We start from the raw sequence: 17,459 nt of genomic DNA on the forward strand, positions 1-17,459 counted from the left end.
GGGGGGGTTGTAGAACGAAAAAAAATAGAGTACAATCAAGTACTATCGCTAGAGAAACCATGTCCATAAAATTTTTTTTTCTACCTTCAACTTCGACGCTGCACGAATTTTCCTTCATCCCTTGCGCCTAGGGGTGAGGGGTACAAATAAAACAGACGATGGTACCTTCAGGTACTTAACAAGTACAATCGATTGCACTTGAAATTTTTTTTTTTCCTTCAACTTCGATGCTAGCTTCACACAGCTTGATTTTATTTGTATTTTTTTTATCATTCTAAAAACTAGTTCAAGGTGGTACTTAAAAGTCGCAATTCTCTAATCAATTTTGAATGATCCGGTCATGAGTTCTGTTTTAAGGGCACTTTTTTTCGAAGGGATCACGGAAAATTACGTTTCATTGGCTGAGTTTTCCGGATTTTCTAATGAAAATTTCAGCAAACTGTTTACATATGTATGTTCAAAATAACAGAAAGTTTGAATTAAATATGGTATTTTTTATATGGAAAAAATGTGCTGCTTCCATGTAGCCCTTTATATATATGGGGTATTCCATGCCAAGTCGACCCCTTTTGAACCCGATCCCTTTCAACCAGGCCAAACATTTTCTATTGTTTTTTACCCCATGAGAAACATTACGCAGAATTTTTACAAATTTTTTTACTCAATCCAAAAAAAGTTATGATTTTTTTTTTCAATGGCTTTTCTATTTTCAAATAGCCATAACTCCTCCAGAACTGGACTTTTTTCTAAAAAACTTCAACTAATTCTGCGATTATTTCCACCAATCCCAGCGTGGGCCGATTTCTTTTTCTACTTTTTTTATTTGATTGAGAAAAAATTTTGCAATTTTCATCGTTAAAATTTTGTTTACACAATAGAATAAATGCATCTCAATGATTTTACAGTATTATTTCATCAATTTGTGGTCTTAATCTATGATTATAATGTTTAAGATTAATGTCTGTTACAGTTAACATTCAAGGATTCAAAAAATAATGCAACAAATTATTTATTAGTTGCATAGTTATTTCTTATGTCTTTATTTGCGTTTAAAAACTTAATTTGACATATATATAATAAACATTAATTGTTGTCATTATAACTGTAGATTGAGACGATAAATTGATAATATAATACTGGAAAAAAATTTGAATGCGTTTATTTTATTGCATGAATAACGTTTATGAAAAATATTTTTGTTTCAATTCTTAATATAAAAAAATGTTTTTCCACTGAAATTTAAAAAATAGAGGAAAAAATCGACCCACATCGGGATTAGTGGGAATAATCGCCGAATTAGTTGACGTTTTTTTTTTGAGGAAGAAAAATTAAAAATCGCGAGTTTACCAAAAAATAACGTTTTTTCTTGGCAAAGGCGAAAATTTCATTGGAAATTGAATTGAATTCATTCAATGAAGGTTTCATTGACTGAGTTTATTATCTTAATTTTTTTGTGTATTTTTTTTCGAAAAATTCATTCAAAAACAAACATTTAGGAAAGAAGTACTAAAAGATCAAGTTGTGAAGAAGGGATGGCTATTTGGAAATACAAAAGGCATAAAAAAAATTATAACTTTTTTCGGGTTGGGTGAAAAACTTCCAACAATTCTGAGAAATGATTCTCACGGGGTAAGAAGGAATGAAAAATGTTTGGCCAGATCAAAAGGTCGGGTTCAAAAGTGGTTAAATTGGCATGGAATGCCCCATATACATCCTGGCAATATATTTTCGAGGTAACTCTACTTATTTTTCTTAGTGTCCACTTGCCTGACTGACGGTTTGGTACTGAAATTTTTATTCAAGAAAGTGTCAGAAATTTGCAAAATAGTTAATATGAAGGATATCAACGAGCACAAGCCAAACAAATGAAGAGACATAAGAAAAATCAATCGTGTTTTACATCAAAGTTCTTTTTTCAATTAGCGTTTGTTTTCAATCTGTTGGTATGTAAATGCGCAGGTTTTATTTTGCTCTTATACCGTCGCCTAATAACCGAAGATATCTGTAGAACGATCAAAAATTAAACCCTGCATAGCTTCTGAACGATGGGCGGAATGGGCCGTATAGTAACTTCCTATCGATATTTTTTAGCAATCCAGCATGGGCACGTGGAGCTCGGGAGAATGAATAACTAAAAGAAAAAATAACAATTTTGAGCATTCTCGAGGATTGACCCGTTGTCTGGACTCGATAATCCAATTGTTTCCCTTACTTATATTTATGTGCCAAGGTATGCTGTTTACCTCTGAATTGTGGAAATAAAAATTAATTTCCATTCTCTTACAATTACAGGCTTAGCTTATTTGAAAATTTCAAGATTTATCATTCATAATCAAGCAGTGTACTTTTGATATTCTTAAAACAAAAAATTCATTAGTAAAACCATAACCAAAACACTGTTCCACCTTTTTTTTTTATTGTTTTTTTACTTTTTCATTTGAATTTGAGAAAATTCCAATTATGAGAAACGGGAATGACTATTGAACTAAGTTAATAAGAATTTGGAGAGAAACTCTCACAATTTGATAATTCGCCAGGAAGAAATAGGCAAAATAGGACTAAGAGAGGTGAAAATCATCTGAGAGTGAAGGAACAAGCCTTACGTCAGGCCCACTTGGATGTTCATATCGATATGCCCTGAAACCCGTCTAAACTAAATCTCATATCCCACTAACCGACCAACTTGTCTCCCCCTACTCTCTACTAGCCATCGACAACTTGACAAAGTCCCCAACCTCTACATGCAGCTGAGAAAAAATTTTACGTGACAAACTTTGCATTACCGCTGCCCCAAACTCTTCCCCGCATACGAAAATCCTACAAAAATGTGGTGTGAATTCTCACCAACAGGAGAGCACACGGTAATGGAGAAGTAACAACGGAACGCTCGGTATATTTTCCCAGTGCGATATCGCAATACAATTCCTCACGAAATTCCAAAACTGTGCCCTTCCCATACACCTCATAATATCGTGAAGGTTTTCATCGAAAAAATTCCCTTGCTCCATCACCCACTGTAGAGGAACCGAGGATTCTTCCAAAGCTTATGCAAAAAGACTTGAAAACTCGATGAAAAAAAACAAGTAGACGTAACTCGGAGAAAAAAGAAGAGTGAGAGAATCTGCCACGAATAAACAAAAGGTCGGGGAAAAGTCGGAGTCGCCAAGATTTTTCACCGAATTGTTGGGCGTCGTAGGGTATGCGCAAGCCTTTAAATATATAATGATTAGTTAATGATCATAGTGAACTTACCAATGAGGCCGAAATTTGTTTCGGTATATTGTTGTAACAGGATGAAACAACGGGAATAACTTAACAATGTTAAACCCGTGGAAAAACACACACCAGTACCGTTGCAGGGTTGCCTCTTATACGCCTGGTACTACTTGCTGCTTTTTCACACTACTACCATCTACTGGTGAATCATTGTAATATTATACATAGCCTATTTGGGCTAACACATTGGTCCCTAGGACGTGTTGCTTCAGTATTCCTTATTATTCCTTTTTCGTTCTATCCACTATTTTGAGTAAATCTACTCTCTACCCCTCAGAGTTAATGGGTAAAAAAATCCTCGATTCATTTGATTGCGCGGGGGTGGACATGAAAGAGAGCAGATATACTTCACACGTAGCACAACATTTCACCCACTAATATATCTTCGATATGTGCTTTATCTTCATCGAATTTTTTAGTGAATTATTCCATTATTGTTATTTCTCACCGCTTCTCAGCGACCACCACAATAAATATAATCCTAGAACTTGTGTTTGTCGTTTATTTGTTTTCGAATTTTAATCAATCAAGTTAATAAATTGAAAGTTAGCAGAATATGATTGGACACTGATTTTTCCTGAATGTAATAAATATTAATGCAATGCCAAGAGAAACACTGGTATCCAGTTGCACTGGCGGAGAATTAGGTTCATTCGCGATAACTTATGAATGAAACTGGCAATGCAAAACTGACTGAGTTATTCACTTGCACTATTTTTTTCCACCATACAAATTTACCATTCTTCCTATTACCACTGGCTATGGTTCAACACTGTGATTCGAATGTTGAGGTATGATTGAAAATTCCAACCTTTTTTGGGGGAGTCTAGGGGACTGGATTGTAAGGTGTACTTTATGCACTTTGAGAGGGTTGGATTGGATTGGGAGTGGTGTGAGGTATGAAATTGAGGAATTGGCTTCGGGTGGATTTTTAGATGTAATGATGAACACGAGAACGAAAAGGAAGACGCGCCCGTGAGCACACATCAATGGCTGACCACACCGACCCTTATATTTAACAGAGTCAAAATGGCGGCCCTACGAATTTTTGCACGTCCCGTGCTTTCCACGTGCCAGCAATATTCAAAGGGAATTGACAGACTCTCTCTACAGGAAAATCAGCTCCAACCCAGAGTGAGTATTGCTAAATAATTGCTACATAATTTTCAACGAGATCCTGCCTGCTGACTATTATTTTTAGCTTAAGATACATATATTTGTTTATTGGAGGTTTTCTGAGTAGGTTGAGCCATTAAGGGTGAGAGTAGTATAATAGCAGTGTATTTCCTATTTCTAATCATTGTTGGGATACAATCGTTATATGGCAACAGAAATTTTTCATTCTACTTCAATATCTTTGAGGGGTTAAGATTCCCATTGAAGCTTTAATAAGATGCTTTCATGGATTTCTGTAGAAAAATCTCTGGTTTTTAGAAATGAACGTATAGTTTGAAAATATCTTAAACTCTACCCATTACGTTCCACTGCTCCATTAGTTAAGTAGCATACCATAGTTAAGTTTGTTCACAGTGCTTGAAATATTAGTGATTTCGAAATTATCTTCATTATTTTGTCCATTTTGGTGGGAAAATTGTAATGAGTTCAACATTGAATGGAATTTTTAAGGATGATGCGTCTATGATAGGAATGATTGAAGCATGGTAATTTGTTTTATATCCGTTTTACTATAAAAGTAGCCAGACTAAGTATAATGACAAATCGTCGGCATACGTTGCAACTGATAATATTGATAATTCGTGATGATGAACGAAATCCATGAGAGATTTTATTCAAAGTTCCGAAAGTACAATTACTATCGGTAGTTCCACTTTTCTATAATATTCACATTTTCTGACTTGACCCCTTAACCGTTGACGCTTTACTATTAATTTTATTATTGCTCATTTATTTTAGTATTTTCGAGTCCGAATGAAATGGAATAAACATCAAGTATTTCGATTTTTTTAACAATTGAAATGCAAAACGCAGACTACAGAATGTCGACAATCTATTGACAAATTGTTGTACTTCATCAAAAGCTTAGACGATACTGATAGAAATTTTTGTTTCGGAAATTAAGGTACAAACTTGTTATTACAAAATCCAGAGAAGTTTAAGAAATTAGTGATAACGTTGATGAAGTAGTTATGGGCACAATGCTTAGCTTTGAGTTTTTTTTCGGTTTTATGATGCAATTTACTTATATAGAGAAGATATTCTCAAGGGTTTTAATAAAAAAAAAAATATTCTCAAGGGTTAATGAGTGTTTCTGCAAATGCATAGCAAGAAATTCGCCGGTAATTTGTAGAATAGTTGCCGTTATCAATTGGCTATTGAAATCGGTTTGGTCTAATACTAGGGTTAATATTCGATAAGTTGTCTAATATCTGACACGGATAGCGAAATTTGTATGGAAATCATTATTCCAATAACAAATGCAAGTTGCAGATACAGTTTGCAATCAGATTCGATTATGTGGCTGTAATTCTAAGATATTTGATGGAAAATCGTTGCGGAGCAGACTAAATACATCCTGGTTGAATTTGCCCTTAATAACATTAATAATCGGTGGAGTTTTGCTGATTAAAAGTAATTTGAAGCCGACAAAACCCAAGAACACTTTGGACAATCGTCGTTTTGATAATACTTTCCTTAGCTCTAACGAAATTCTATTCTGGGTAAAAAATTTTCCGTTAAATATCGCCATGAATGACAATAATTTGTCAATCAAGTTTCATCGAAATTTCATCCAGCATTAAAAAAAATGGTATATCGATGTAGCATCACCATTTGTCAATAATACCGCCAATTATAAAGTCTTGAATTATTTGTGCTCCAACTGTAACATGTCCCAGATTTCATTAAATACTATATCTCATACTTAAATATCTAGATACCTATAACCAATTTATGGGATTTACCTCTTTGAGCTCACAGTCTACAATAGTTATACAACAGATGAATTTCTAAAATTATGTAATTTTGGAATAAATTTACCCCAGACATGAACTTATTCCATAAATTCATTGATTATTCTACTTATTTGGCTGACAGGCTTCCTACAATCCGTCGTCAGTCTGGAATATATTCGACTCGAAGACTATATTTCCTTTTTTAATTAGAGAGTTTATAAGATCTAGCGCAACTGGGTCTTACGTCGTTTTAATAAATAACTTATCACAAAAATATCACACCAACACGAAAGGCGCTCGAAAATTGAAAAAAAAAGTATTTATTGAACTAATAGTTGACACTCCTTATAATTCCATTTTTTACAGCGCATTTTCGCTGATGGATTGTTGTTTTGCTATAGATTTTGAATATTTCTTTTTTCTCAAACAACTTTAATCCAGTTGGCCCATCGAGTTGTTGGCCAGTCCTCACCTTCAACTGGAATACTAATTTTGCTCACATAAACTATAAACGCCCCTAAATATATAGTATACCAAACGGAAATGTCAAGACTCTGCAAATTTTTTGAATTTTCAGTTCATGTCAATGGGTACGTCCACTATTAATCGAAATTGATCACTCGGCTTCAATTTAATAAATTTTTCATGGATTCAATAATAGTTGGATTTAAATTGCATTAATATTGGATTTTTACAATTGGAATTAAATAGAGACATAGAGAAAAATGGTAATCTTTCCTTGACCCTATGAACAATGTGATAGCAGGATAAAGCTATGTTTAGAATTGTTTTACTTACGAGTAAATCTCGAAAATGATATTTTTTTCAGTAACCCTTCCAAAATATTTTTATATGTTAAACAATGTGAAAAATAAAAATAATCATTGTAAGTTTTCGAAGTGTTTCTCCAGAGTAGTGGTTTTATTTTCTTTTTAATGATATTATCATAATTAGCGGTATGAAAAGATTTGCAAGAAAATTATACAATGCAATTATGAACTTTCAGAACGAGAAACGATGGGCCAGTTTCAAAACCTCCCCTGTATATAATGAAGAGAAAAAATACACCGATTTTGAAGTTTCTAAAGATCCAAAAGAATGGATGTTTGTAGAAAGATGTGTTAAATTGAAACATATACCCAATCCTCCGAAAAATATTGAAAACCTTCCCTCTGGATGGAAGGCACAACGAGGTAAATAAATATTGAAATAGTAATGCATTAGAAAAGTTCTAAAAGACAATAAATTACAACTTATTGGGACATCGTTTTTTTCAAATATCTTCAAAATGAACGCGTGTGCATAAAGATTGGAGGATGTGTTCTCTAACAGACAAAAGCAAAATCACCAATTATCATCCTTTTGTAGAAGATATTAAAATGTAAATCTATTAACACTATCTTTTTTTTTTCATGATATTCTTATATTTTATTGACATGGTAATTGCAGATGAAGCGAAATCTTTTCCCTACTACATTGAACGTTCCAAAAATCATCAACAACCAGTTTACCTCAAGATAGATCAACGAGGATTGCGAAGAGTCACGTATGTTAGAAAAATCCAAGGAGACATAATTGTCTTGCACGCGGAACTCAAGCAATACCTACGCAAATCAACTGGTCGCCCTATTGGTTCCCAAATCCTGGAGCCTAATGGTGTCTTAAGATTCCGCGGTGATCAGGTGTCTCTCATCAAAGAGTGGCTTTCTGAGAGAGGATTTTAAATAACATGGTGGTGATATCTGAAATTACAATCTAATCCTTCAGAGAAAGATGTAAGGAAATCTTTCAATGTAGAGAAGCCAATTCTGTAAAATAAAAGTATCTTATTCTTTCATTTCTCTTAAATTTTTCCTCACCAAAATATCAATCACATGCTACAGAGAAGGAAGGAGTCATCCTAGTGTTATCAATATTTATTTGGAATATATACTGACTACTGACAATCAAATGTCTAATCTTTAACCATCTTTCCCCTTATTAATCGGCCCATAAAAATGAAAGTTGTGAGTTTTGGTGATGGTTGAACTATTAAAGAATCAAATTGTTAAAGTTTCTTCTGCTATTTTAAATCTGTCATCAGTACAAAAAAAAATTTCAAGACTAGCGCCTGAAAAACACCATTTTCTGGACGCTACGCGTCGACAAAATCGTTTCCCAGGCCTTTCGTCTGGAAGACCTTTATTAAGGCCACACCGTGGAGGATAGATCACCCTTCATAAAAATAACCATTACTTTTCTTGGACTTTCTTGAATCTCTAATTTAATTTTCATACACGCATTGTGAATTTGCGTGAGTTTCACGTCGACTAAGATACTCATGTGTGGTCTAGGTGCCTTTATGGCTTTCATCAACAATAACTTTCGAGAAATCAAAAAACATTGACAGAGAAATAATTCTTAAAACGGTCAATGAACAGTCCGTAAGTGCATAGACTTTATGCACTTACGGACATTGACCGTTCATTATGTTCTTTATGCACTTATGTTCATTGACCGTTTTAAGAATTATTTCTCTGTCAATGTTTTTTGATTTCTTGAAAAAAAAAACATTGGCAGCCAAATAATTCTTAAAATGGTCAATGAACAGTCCGTAAGTGCATAGACTTTATGCACTTACGGACTGTCCATTGACCATTTTAGGAATTATTTGGCTGCCAATGTTTTTTGACCTCTCGAAATTTATTGTTGATGACAGTTCGACGGAAATATCATGCTGAGAATCTAGTGGATATAATTCATACCAAGTCTTTCGTTTGACATACATCAAAGAAACCTGTGACCGTCAAAGCTTCGTAAAAACTAATATATGCCACACGAATTCTGGCTTTGCTTCTACGCCGGGGAGAAAAATGATGTTCTCATTATGGAAGGTAAAATAAAGGGGCCTTAGGAGGACCCTAGGGAGGTAAAGTAAAGAAGGCTTGCCCACGTGCTTACCACTAATCCACGTAGGCAATCCTTCTTTACTTTACCTCCCTAGGGGAGAAATATACTATTTCTTCGCATTGGAAAACTTTTGGCATTGGGAAATTTTTGGCATGCCAAGCGAAGCGGAGCGTGCCTGAAAAGCTTCTTTTTGGCACATTGTGATAAAAAAAAATTCAATCAGTGGATAGTTTCCCAGATATTCACGAAAAACTTTCCAGAAACATGGCGATTTGTCGGTACCGACTAGACCGATTGAGCTGAATGCGAGTTACTTAATTCTTATAATCCTACAATACCTATAAATTTTCGAAAATTTAGATTTTTCAGAACTTTAATCGTTCATTCCTTTAGTTTTTTAAAAGTTGACCATCGAGTGAGTCAAAATGACAATGTGCACACATGGGTACGCAAATTTTAAACTTTTACGATTTAGACCATTCTACATCGCTTCCAAGTAAAAATACAGAATCTAAAAATTGGACAATTTTAAAGCATCCTTTCATAGCCAGAAGCAGACTGATAATGCTTGAAGAATAAAACCTATGCATTCTATTGAGTAGCCTCGAAAGTCTACAGCTTTTCTCGTAAAATCAGATAATTTCGTATTAAAGTAAGAATGCATGAAAATCTTTAAGGAAAAAAAAAACAGTTGTCATTTCATAAAATTGAAGTTTATGGAGCATCTTTTAGTAACGTAGAAGTGCAAGAAATTCTATTACACTCTCACTCCATCGAAGACACCTTCCCATTGCCTGTCAAAGGGATCGACAAGGTCCTCTAGGGTTTATCCTATATTCTACGTTGGGTTCGAATAATAAATGATCATTTATAGAAATTAATGAATAATGAATGTTTTCTTTTTTTATTTTTTTTTTAAATTGAAATAACAATGAACCATTTAGCAAATAAAAAGATGGGGCGAAGAGGAGCAGTGAAGTTTATAATCGATAAAAATAAAAATTAATGATTTGATGGTATTATTACTTTGCAATGTTTATTTCGTGTTGAATAAAGATTTGTCCTTGTTCTTGTAAAGCGTAAGACGGATTTTATTTAAAAATCTTGCCCTCCTTGAACTTGCGCCCCTTGCTATCGCTAGCTGTCCAACTGAGGTATTTGTCGATGAGATCCTTCGCTGTTGGATCCTTTGGGTCAAGTTTTTTCCAATTGTAACAGTCATAATCAATTTGCCAGTCCGGACTTAACTGAAAAGCATGGAAAAACAATCATTGATATATAAATTCGTATGAAATTCATAAGAAAACTCTGAAATTGTAATTATTTTTGGAATTTCTCAATAAGTAAGTTGAATTAAAACCAAATCTTTGAATTGACCTTCCACATTGTGTTGATTCGAATAATAGTGTAGTTTTAGATAATTACGAAGGTTTCTCAGAAACGACCGATTTTTAAAACATGAAATACGAAAAATGTCAGCTTGAGAATCCTTAAAAAATCATTTCATAAAATAGAAAAAGAAAATACGGGGGCTGTCTCATGCAAAATATTTCGATTCGGGATAGTGAATTGAAGCACGAAGCACATATCTCTTAGAATAGATGGATGGAATTATACTCTTCTACCGAATTTTTGTTTGTATTTTTTTCAATATTAAAGACTACATTGAACTTCGAAGGTACTTCCTCAATAACCTCGGATTTAGGCATCAACATGCGCAACAATTTAATTGAATTTGACCGACTAAATGAATGAAAATTATGTACTCGAAAAAATGACTAGCATTTTTCGAAAAATTACGATTCTTTCGTATTTAAATTTTGAATATGATAATATATAAATCCACTATCCACTATAATAATATATAAATAAATGAAAAACTAACTGTGAATGCCAGATCTTGTCCACGCCAAACCCAAACACCGCTAATAGAGCTATCGTTGTCACTTCCGAATAGGCAGACACTAGCGAATGCACCTTTTCTCATCTTGTCAAGACGTTGGAACATACCGCTGATGAGATTACAAGACATAAAGGTTTTGGTCAACTCCTCGTTATACTTGTACTCGCCGAACCAAATGCTATAGTTCTCGGCGTCAAATTTCTCCCAAAAATAGGGAACTGATACAGTCTCATCTTCATTGGAGTAGCACCGTTTGAAGTCGTCCATATTGAAGGTACCTTTGGGTAAAACAGAGAAAGGATCTGTGGTTTTAGGTTCCGCAGCCAGTGCGACGTCAGTAGCATCAAGGTCCTCAGTTACCTCCTCCTTTTCCAACTTGTGAGCTTCTTTTTTCTCTTCTCTCTCTTTCTTTGACTGTGAATTAAGTTTTAATTAACAATTAGAATATTTATGTACTATCGAATGAGCAAGTAAATATTTCATGGCCCTTTATGATTCATTCATTGACCTATTTTTTTCGATTTTGTAATAAAAGCAGATAAGAAAAGTGTTCAAGTTTACACATATCAATCAAAGTTTTATTGATAATAAATTTAAGTTACTTTTCAGTACAAGTATACATTGTGGCAAAATGAGATCACAAAGTCTTATGTTGAGAAGACGATTTGCCTATACTTGCTAGTTTCATTGTGTACCTTTTGCTACCTATCGTTTGTTTTTTTTCCATCCGTAATCTATTTATATCACAACTGTTTTTTAATTACTCGTTATTTTTCCACCAATTTATAACGTTGGAACAGTTGAGTACAGATCCTCCATTGTTTTACAAAAATTACTCGACAAAGATGTATGACATACCGCGGAAAATAGGCCTAGAAAAAGACTAGTTTCCAATCGTTTAATTTCCACTTTCTCCAAGGGTTTAATGCTACATATGTTTCAACATATGTTGAAATTTCAAAGACCTGTGTTTTCTTGTTTCATAAACCTTAGCTTTGGTTCTTGGTTTTTCCAGTGAGAATTTTTGCTTCTATGGTCATTGTCAGTCCTTGGACAATTTTCCTCTAGTAAAAATAAAGAATACCTTATCAAGTATTAAACGGCTCCTTAAAAATTATTTATTCACTTGCAGCCACATTCCAATATACAATTTAATGTTTGTGGAAGTGAGTACGAGGAAAAAATTATTTTCTCTTTTTCGTGGAAATAACTTCCTACATATAGATGGTATGGGGACAAAATCTACTTGGCCTTGACCGAGTTTTGTGCAATAATAATATTGAAATAAGCATACAGTTGTGTTATATGGTCTTTTAAAATCAAAAATGCTCCATTGTTAATTGAATTTATCAAATATAGTTTGCTTGATCCCCGACCCGAAAGTGCGGTCTTCCCGGCGCAATTTTGCTCCGGGAACAACGCCTTTTGTGGCGCGCGTTATTCATATGTCTTATCTCCAGGCGAGGACTGTACACAAATGTGACAGGTTATCAGTGCTGTGATTTTACAAGTTTGAAAGTTTGGTTGAACGATAATTAGTTTAAAAAAATTCGTTTCTCGGATTTTTCCAAAACCGTGTCGACTGCCTCTGACCGAAGAGAGTGACCCAGTGCTAAAATGGATGATTCTTCATCTGATGGATCTGCGGACGAGGAGGAAATATTTAGGAGTTTTGATGTAGAAGCCAAAATTATTGGCATTATTCAAGATTTGAGAACTGTACTTTCAACCATTGTACTTTTAATATTTATCGAGGTGATTGTGATAACGAGAATAATCCGCAAAATAAATGACAAAATCATACATATTTATAAATAGTCATTTTCTGGATTTTACTTTTTCTGCAGCAATTACACGGAAAGAAAAATACCGGAAAAATTACGGAACTTTCTCGTATTCGTGGGGTAACCTTGGTTTTCGGGAAAAAATACTGTAAGTTCCGTAAAAATTTTCGTAGCGAGCAGGAATTTTTATGAAACTTTCAGGACAATTTTACGGTACCTCCAGTACTTTTTCCCGAAAAGCAAGGTCACCCCACGAATACGCGAAAGTTCCGTAATTTTTCCGGTATTTTTCTCTCCGTGTATATGAAATTTTTTGAATGCAGTTCCCACTTTTCGCCCGCCCCGACCAGCAAAAACCTCGGCTTCGCCTCGGTTTTGCAAAAGTCGGGCGGGCTCCCATGTAACTGGCGAGAGAATGTTGTTGTCAACATCGAAATAGAAAAAATCTAGTCTTCACGAGGTGTGATTATATGGTATAGCCGTACACATGAACATCCCGCACAGGCGCTCAATTAATAACAAAAGCCAAACGACGAATTTACAAATATACTATTTTCAGTTACCACTTATTAAATATTAAAATATTTCTGGTCTACCGCACTTTCGGACAGGGATAAAGAAAAATAGTATACGACACACGGCCAGGAAGACGGATTCACTCGGCTTCGCCTCGGCCCTCATATCACGCACGCCAGGAAATCCCACTTTCTGGCCTTGTCTCGTAATATACTAGTTCTTTATCGGAAGAATGCGTACATCGATGGATGGTTGAAGTAGGAAAAACTATTCTTTTCCAAGACAAAAATCGTTTCAGTGATAAACAATCAAATAGTTCTAGACAACTTTTTTTCGATTATTTCAGACAGATTGTGGGGATTCATTCACTTACCTTTCCTTGTTGCTGAGCGAACTTCTTTGGGTCATACTCCAGAGTATTATCGGCTAATTTAAAAGTACCGATGACTTTAACTGTCTCTGGTTGATACACAATAGTCTGGAACCACCTGTTAACGTTCTGATAAGGCTGACGAAGTTTCGGCTCCAGAACGTACTGGTATAGATGGAGAAGTGTCATTGCTACACTGATGTCAGCAAGGGTAATACGCTCACCGACTAAGTAGGTTTTGGAGAGGAGATGGGCGTTAAGGGCAGTTAGTACTTTTCCCACATCCTCCTTAGCATGTTCAATGAGCTAAAAATAATAGTTTAATGATTCCAAAATTGAAAATGATTTATATGTTTAAAAACTGTAAGTTTTTCAATAAGATCTATTATTGGAAGAAACCTGTATGAAATTTGTTGATACCAGTCAATGAATGGAAAATTTAGTACATAAATATTCCGAGCTAGCGAGTGACTGATAGTGTTTGATATATCTCCCTGAGTTACGAAATTATAAAGAAGAATTTACTAGTTCGCCTTTGAGGGAGAGTAAAAAATTAATTAATAAATAGTTAACACCTGTTTGCTGTATGGCATTATTCCCAGAAGTGGGAACACCCAAGCACAACTAGCAGGAAGAATCTCGGAGTCAGCAAAACCGAACCACTGAATCACCTCAGCACGTTCTGCTTCAGTCTTTCCTCGAAGTTGCTCATTTGCCACTGAGAATCATGAAAGAATTAAATGATTTTGTAATTTCGCACGAAATTCTTCAGAAACAACCATGCCTTCTCAAATGAAGTAGATTGGAACCACTAATAACTATTCTTTCATTTCGACAATGGGAGACTAATTAAGAAAATGCTGTAGCAGATGATTTTCACTAATTTATCAACAAAATATGAATAGATAAGTATTTTGGGATCAGAGGAAAATAAAAAATATAGTTTTTGGGAATACTATTTATGGGGATTCTAGATTTTTTGGCCGCTTAGATTCGAGATATATTCCTGCGAAAATGACCATAAAACGCAGGTAATTCTTCCCAATCTAGCACATCGTAGAACTTCCACCTTACAATTGGTAGTTGCCAAAATATTAATTCACCAGAGTCTCTAATGGTTAGTATGGAAAAATTTAATCAGAATTACAAATGAATCCTTTCTTCTTTCCATAAGTTGTCCTGAGTATCAATTTATCTCGTGCAAAACCACAAAATGCTTTCAATACGTCACCGATAATACTATCTTACAAGAAATTAATGATTTCTTACCATAGTAGGCAATTGCATTGCTCTCTGTGAGATACTTTCCATCTTTGCATTCAAATGCTGGTACCTAAAAAGAAAAATTTCAATTAACTTGCGGTTGACAGATTGAAGAGTTGAGTAGCAAATAAAAATGGGGAATTTCTTTTTATAGTGGTAATTAACTTCAATAATTTTTAACAAAATCGATGAATTTTTACCCTACCATATGTCATTATCAATGAGGGACGTAATGTCTCCAACCGTTAAGAATATTATATACAAAAAATTAATCATAAAGTGACTATCACGTTGAAGTGACTTAAACCAAAAATTACTTGAATACGGATTATCTGGGCATTTAAAAAAATAAGTGACTAACCTTTCCAAGAGGAAACTTCTTCAAAAAACCTTCAGATTTGTTTGTCTCTCCAAAAACAAAGTTCTCAGCAATTTTCACTTGAGCACCGGAGTACTGGGCCGCAATCAGGGCCTTGTAAGCTCGGAAATTCTCTGGGTACGTGTACAGAGTCTGCGAAGGAAAATAATTACACAATTAAGGAATCTAAGATTTGCAATATCTAATTATATTCCAATAAATCATATTAGATGGTGATTAAGGCGGATGTTAATGGGTGAAAATTGTGAGGGTTAAAACTTACTCCAGACGCCATTGTGTCTTATCACGGAAAGAGGAAGTCGAAGACCGGTAACGATGATGACAAAACTGAGGGCAAAGTATAGTGCGTTCACCGTGAAGGTATACCTCTAAATTCAAAGAAGTGCGAATTATTTTTTCGGTTCACTATGCAGAGAGTTTATGACTTTTTGACGCTCTGGCATTCTTTACCATCAGATTGGAGGAGACAGTGTGATGGTAGAAGTGTTGTTCAAATCAATCAATAAAGTTTATGGAAAAATGATTTTGATATTGTCGGAGGTTGGAACAGAGATTATAGGGGATTATCAGCAGCGCTTATGGTAAAGGTTCAACACCGAAATTTCCTAGCGGCGGCTACGGAACTAAATCAGAGGCGGTACCCGTGAATAAGGCAGAGCACAAGGCCGAGAATGTCGATAACGGCGTAGAAGAAGTACAGATAGAGTGGCGGTAATCGAGGAGATCGGGGAGCTAAAGTGGGAAGTCTTCACCGGCGGAAAATAAATGGAGAACATGGAAGCAATCAGTGATTTACAAATAATTCACACGCCAGTCAAAAATTTGTACCTTCTTTCCTCATTGTATTCGATGGGAAATTGAATCCACCATCCATCGACAGGCATTTCATCGCTTAATCTCCGTAAGAAAAAAAAAAACGGCGATAAAAGTCATCGCGTTGAGAGAAACCTGAGTGCTTTGCAAGCCCTGAGTGACATGAAAATAATTTACCGGCCAATTAAAAGTTTGTCTTTTTTCTTTTAATTAATATTAAGGAATTAAACTAATGACGTTCCATTGGGGATGACATTATCCATCCATCGAAACCCGTTTCATGCTTCAGTTTCTGTAAGAGACAAAATCATGGCGTTGAATCCATCACAATTATAATATTTTTTAAATAAATTTTAACATAGATGTACAATTATTGATCCACAGAAAACGTCGATTGTCATCAAAAGGAAATCTGAAGGGAACGTAGCTTCCTCGATACTCCAATTCGCGGAAAAACACGTGAATGTTTTTAAAAAAACAAAATTCATTGATTTCGTCCAAGAGCTGAAAAAGTAAAATTTTGTTTCAATATGAAAAATCAATTAACGGTGTCACGTATGCAGTAAAAATAAATCTTTCGCAATTGTGTAATGCCGAATACGACCCAAATTTAGTTCGTGAGCGGTGGAGAATTTTTCTCCTCATTCTCGGAATGGAAGGTTTCTCGAAATTATGTGTTTGCACGGAACATGTGAGAGCGAAAGAGAGGGTAAAACAAGGCCATCTTCGCTTGGCGCGGGGAAACGAATTGATGTATCTGAGTGCGATGCCTTTCGTTGATATTTTTATTTTTTCCTTACAGAGATTGAGGGGGTGACTGGTAGTTGGCACCACATAATTGAAAATTCATTAGTTTTTTTATTTAGATCAATAGTAGGACCTTTGTACATCATTGTAATACAATTAAAAAATTTTGTAGACCCTTCATTATTTTTTAATTAATTAAACAAAATAATGAGCGGAAGTTAGAACCCCACCCCACTAATTTTTATTTGTAGACCGAAATAATATTAACCAATGGGAAGCAAATCGTTTGTAGATAATAAATACCTTGGTTTCATTCTTTTACACGTAATTATTCATTAGATTTTAATTAATTTAAAAAAAGGTCTATAGTGTTTGCATCGGCGCATGCGCAGACACTGGTACTCACACCTAGTATGGTGTTTTCGACCATCAGAGAGGAATTGTGAGGACCATTTGTATGACATTGTAATAGTGATTAAAATGTTTGTAGGCCTTTCTTTGATTTTTTACTAATTAATGAAAATAATATGCAAAAGTTACCATCGGACTTTCCTAATTTTCATTTGTAGAACCAAATTGACCTTGCCAATCGTTAGCAAATCGTTTG

The 17,459-nt window shown here is 34.7% G+C and overlaps 3 protein-coding genes across 5 annotated transcripts in view; 1 reads left to right on the plus strand and 2 right to left on the minus strand.

Moving 5' to 3' along the window:
• The window catches only part of LOC105272495 (enhanced adult sensory threshold), a 27,561-nt gene extending 23,749 nt beyond the window's left edge, over positions 1 to 3,812 (minus strand). For all 3 annotated transcript variants that reach the window (XM_011314654.1, XM_011314651.1, XM_011314652.1), the window contains exon 1: positions 3,253 to 3,812. The gene's annotated coding sequence lies outside the window, so the exon portion shown is untranslated. The remainder of the gene's footprint in view (positions 1 to 3,252) is intronic.
• Positions 3,813 to 3,965: 153 nt separating this feature from the next.
• mRpL49 (mitochondrial ribosomal protein L49) lies at positions 3,966 to 8,025 on the plus strand. The gene is made up of 4 exons (XM_011314650.1): positions 3,966 to 4,067; positions 4,212 to 4,410; positions 7,195 to 7,381; positions 7,638 to 8,025. Exons 1-4 carry the CDS (start codon positions 4,060 to 4,062, stop codon positions 7,910 to 7,912), a joined length of 669 nt encoding a protein of 222 aa, XP_011312952.1. The 5' UTR covers positions 3,966 to 4,059; the 3' UTR covers positions 7,913 to 8,025.
• A 2,061-nt stretch (positions 8,026 to 10,086) lies between these two features.
• eEF1gamma (elongation factor 1-gamma) lies at positions 10,087 to 15,834 on the minus strand. The gene is made up of 8 exons (XM_011314655.1): positions 15,743 to 15,834; positions 15,555 to 15,660; positions 15,275 to 15,424; positions 14,920 to 14,983; positions 14,226 to 14,368; positions 13,654 to 13,956; positions 10,963 to 11,394; positions 10,087 to 10,324 (listed from the first exon to the last, which is right to left on the minus strand). Exons 2-8 carry the CDS (start codon positions 15,564 to 15,566, stop codon positions 10,169 to 10,171), a joined length of 1,260 nt encoding a protein of 419 aa, XP_011312957.1. The 5' UTR covers positions 15,567 to 15,660; positions 15,743 to 15,834; the 3' UTR covers positions 10,087 to 10,168.
• Between the last annotated feature and the right edge of the window lie 1,625 nt (positions 15,835 to 17,459).

Source organism: Fopius arisanus, unplaced genomic scaffold, assembly GCF_000806365.1.
Source record: "Fopius arisanus strain USDA-PBARC FA_bdor unplaced genomic scaffold, ASM80636v1 scaffold00192, whole genome shotgun sequence".
Lineage (NCBI taxonomy): Eukaryota > Metazoa > Arthropoda > Insecta > Hymenoptera > Braconidae > Fopius > Fopius arisanus.

Bases quoted from the DNA above. Each gene is read 5' to 3' on its own strand.
- mRpL49 (XM_011314650.1), top strand. The intron at 4,411-7,194 runs GTGAGTATTGCT...ATGAACTTTCAG, and splicing joins AAAATCAGCTCCAACCCAGA to AACGAGAAACGATGGGCCAG. The intron at 7,382-7,637 runs GTAAATAAATAT...TGGTAATTGCAG, and splicing joins TGGATGGAAGGCACAACGAG to ATGAAGCGAAATCTTTTCCC.
- eEF1gamma (XM_011314655.1), bottom strand. The intron at 11,395-13,653 runs GTAAGTGAATGA...CTTAATTCACAG, and splicing joins TCGCTCAGCAACAAGGAAAG to TCAAAGAAAGAGAGAGAAGA. The intron at 10,325-10,962 runs GTTAGTTTTTCA...CATGCTTTTCAG, and splicing joins GACAAGATCTGGCATTCACA to TTAAGTCCGGACTGGCAAAT.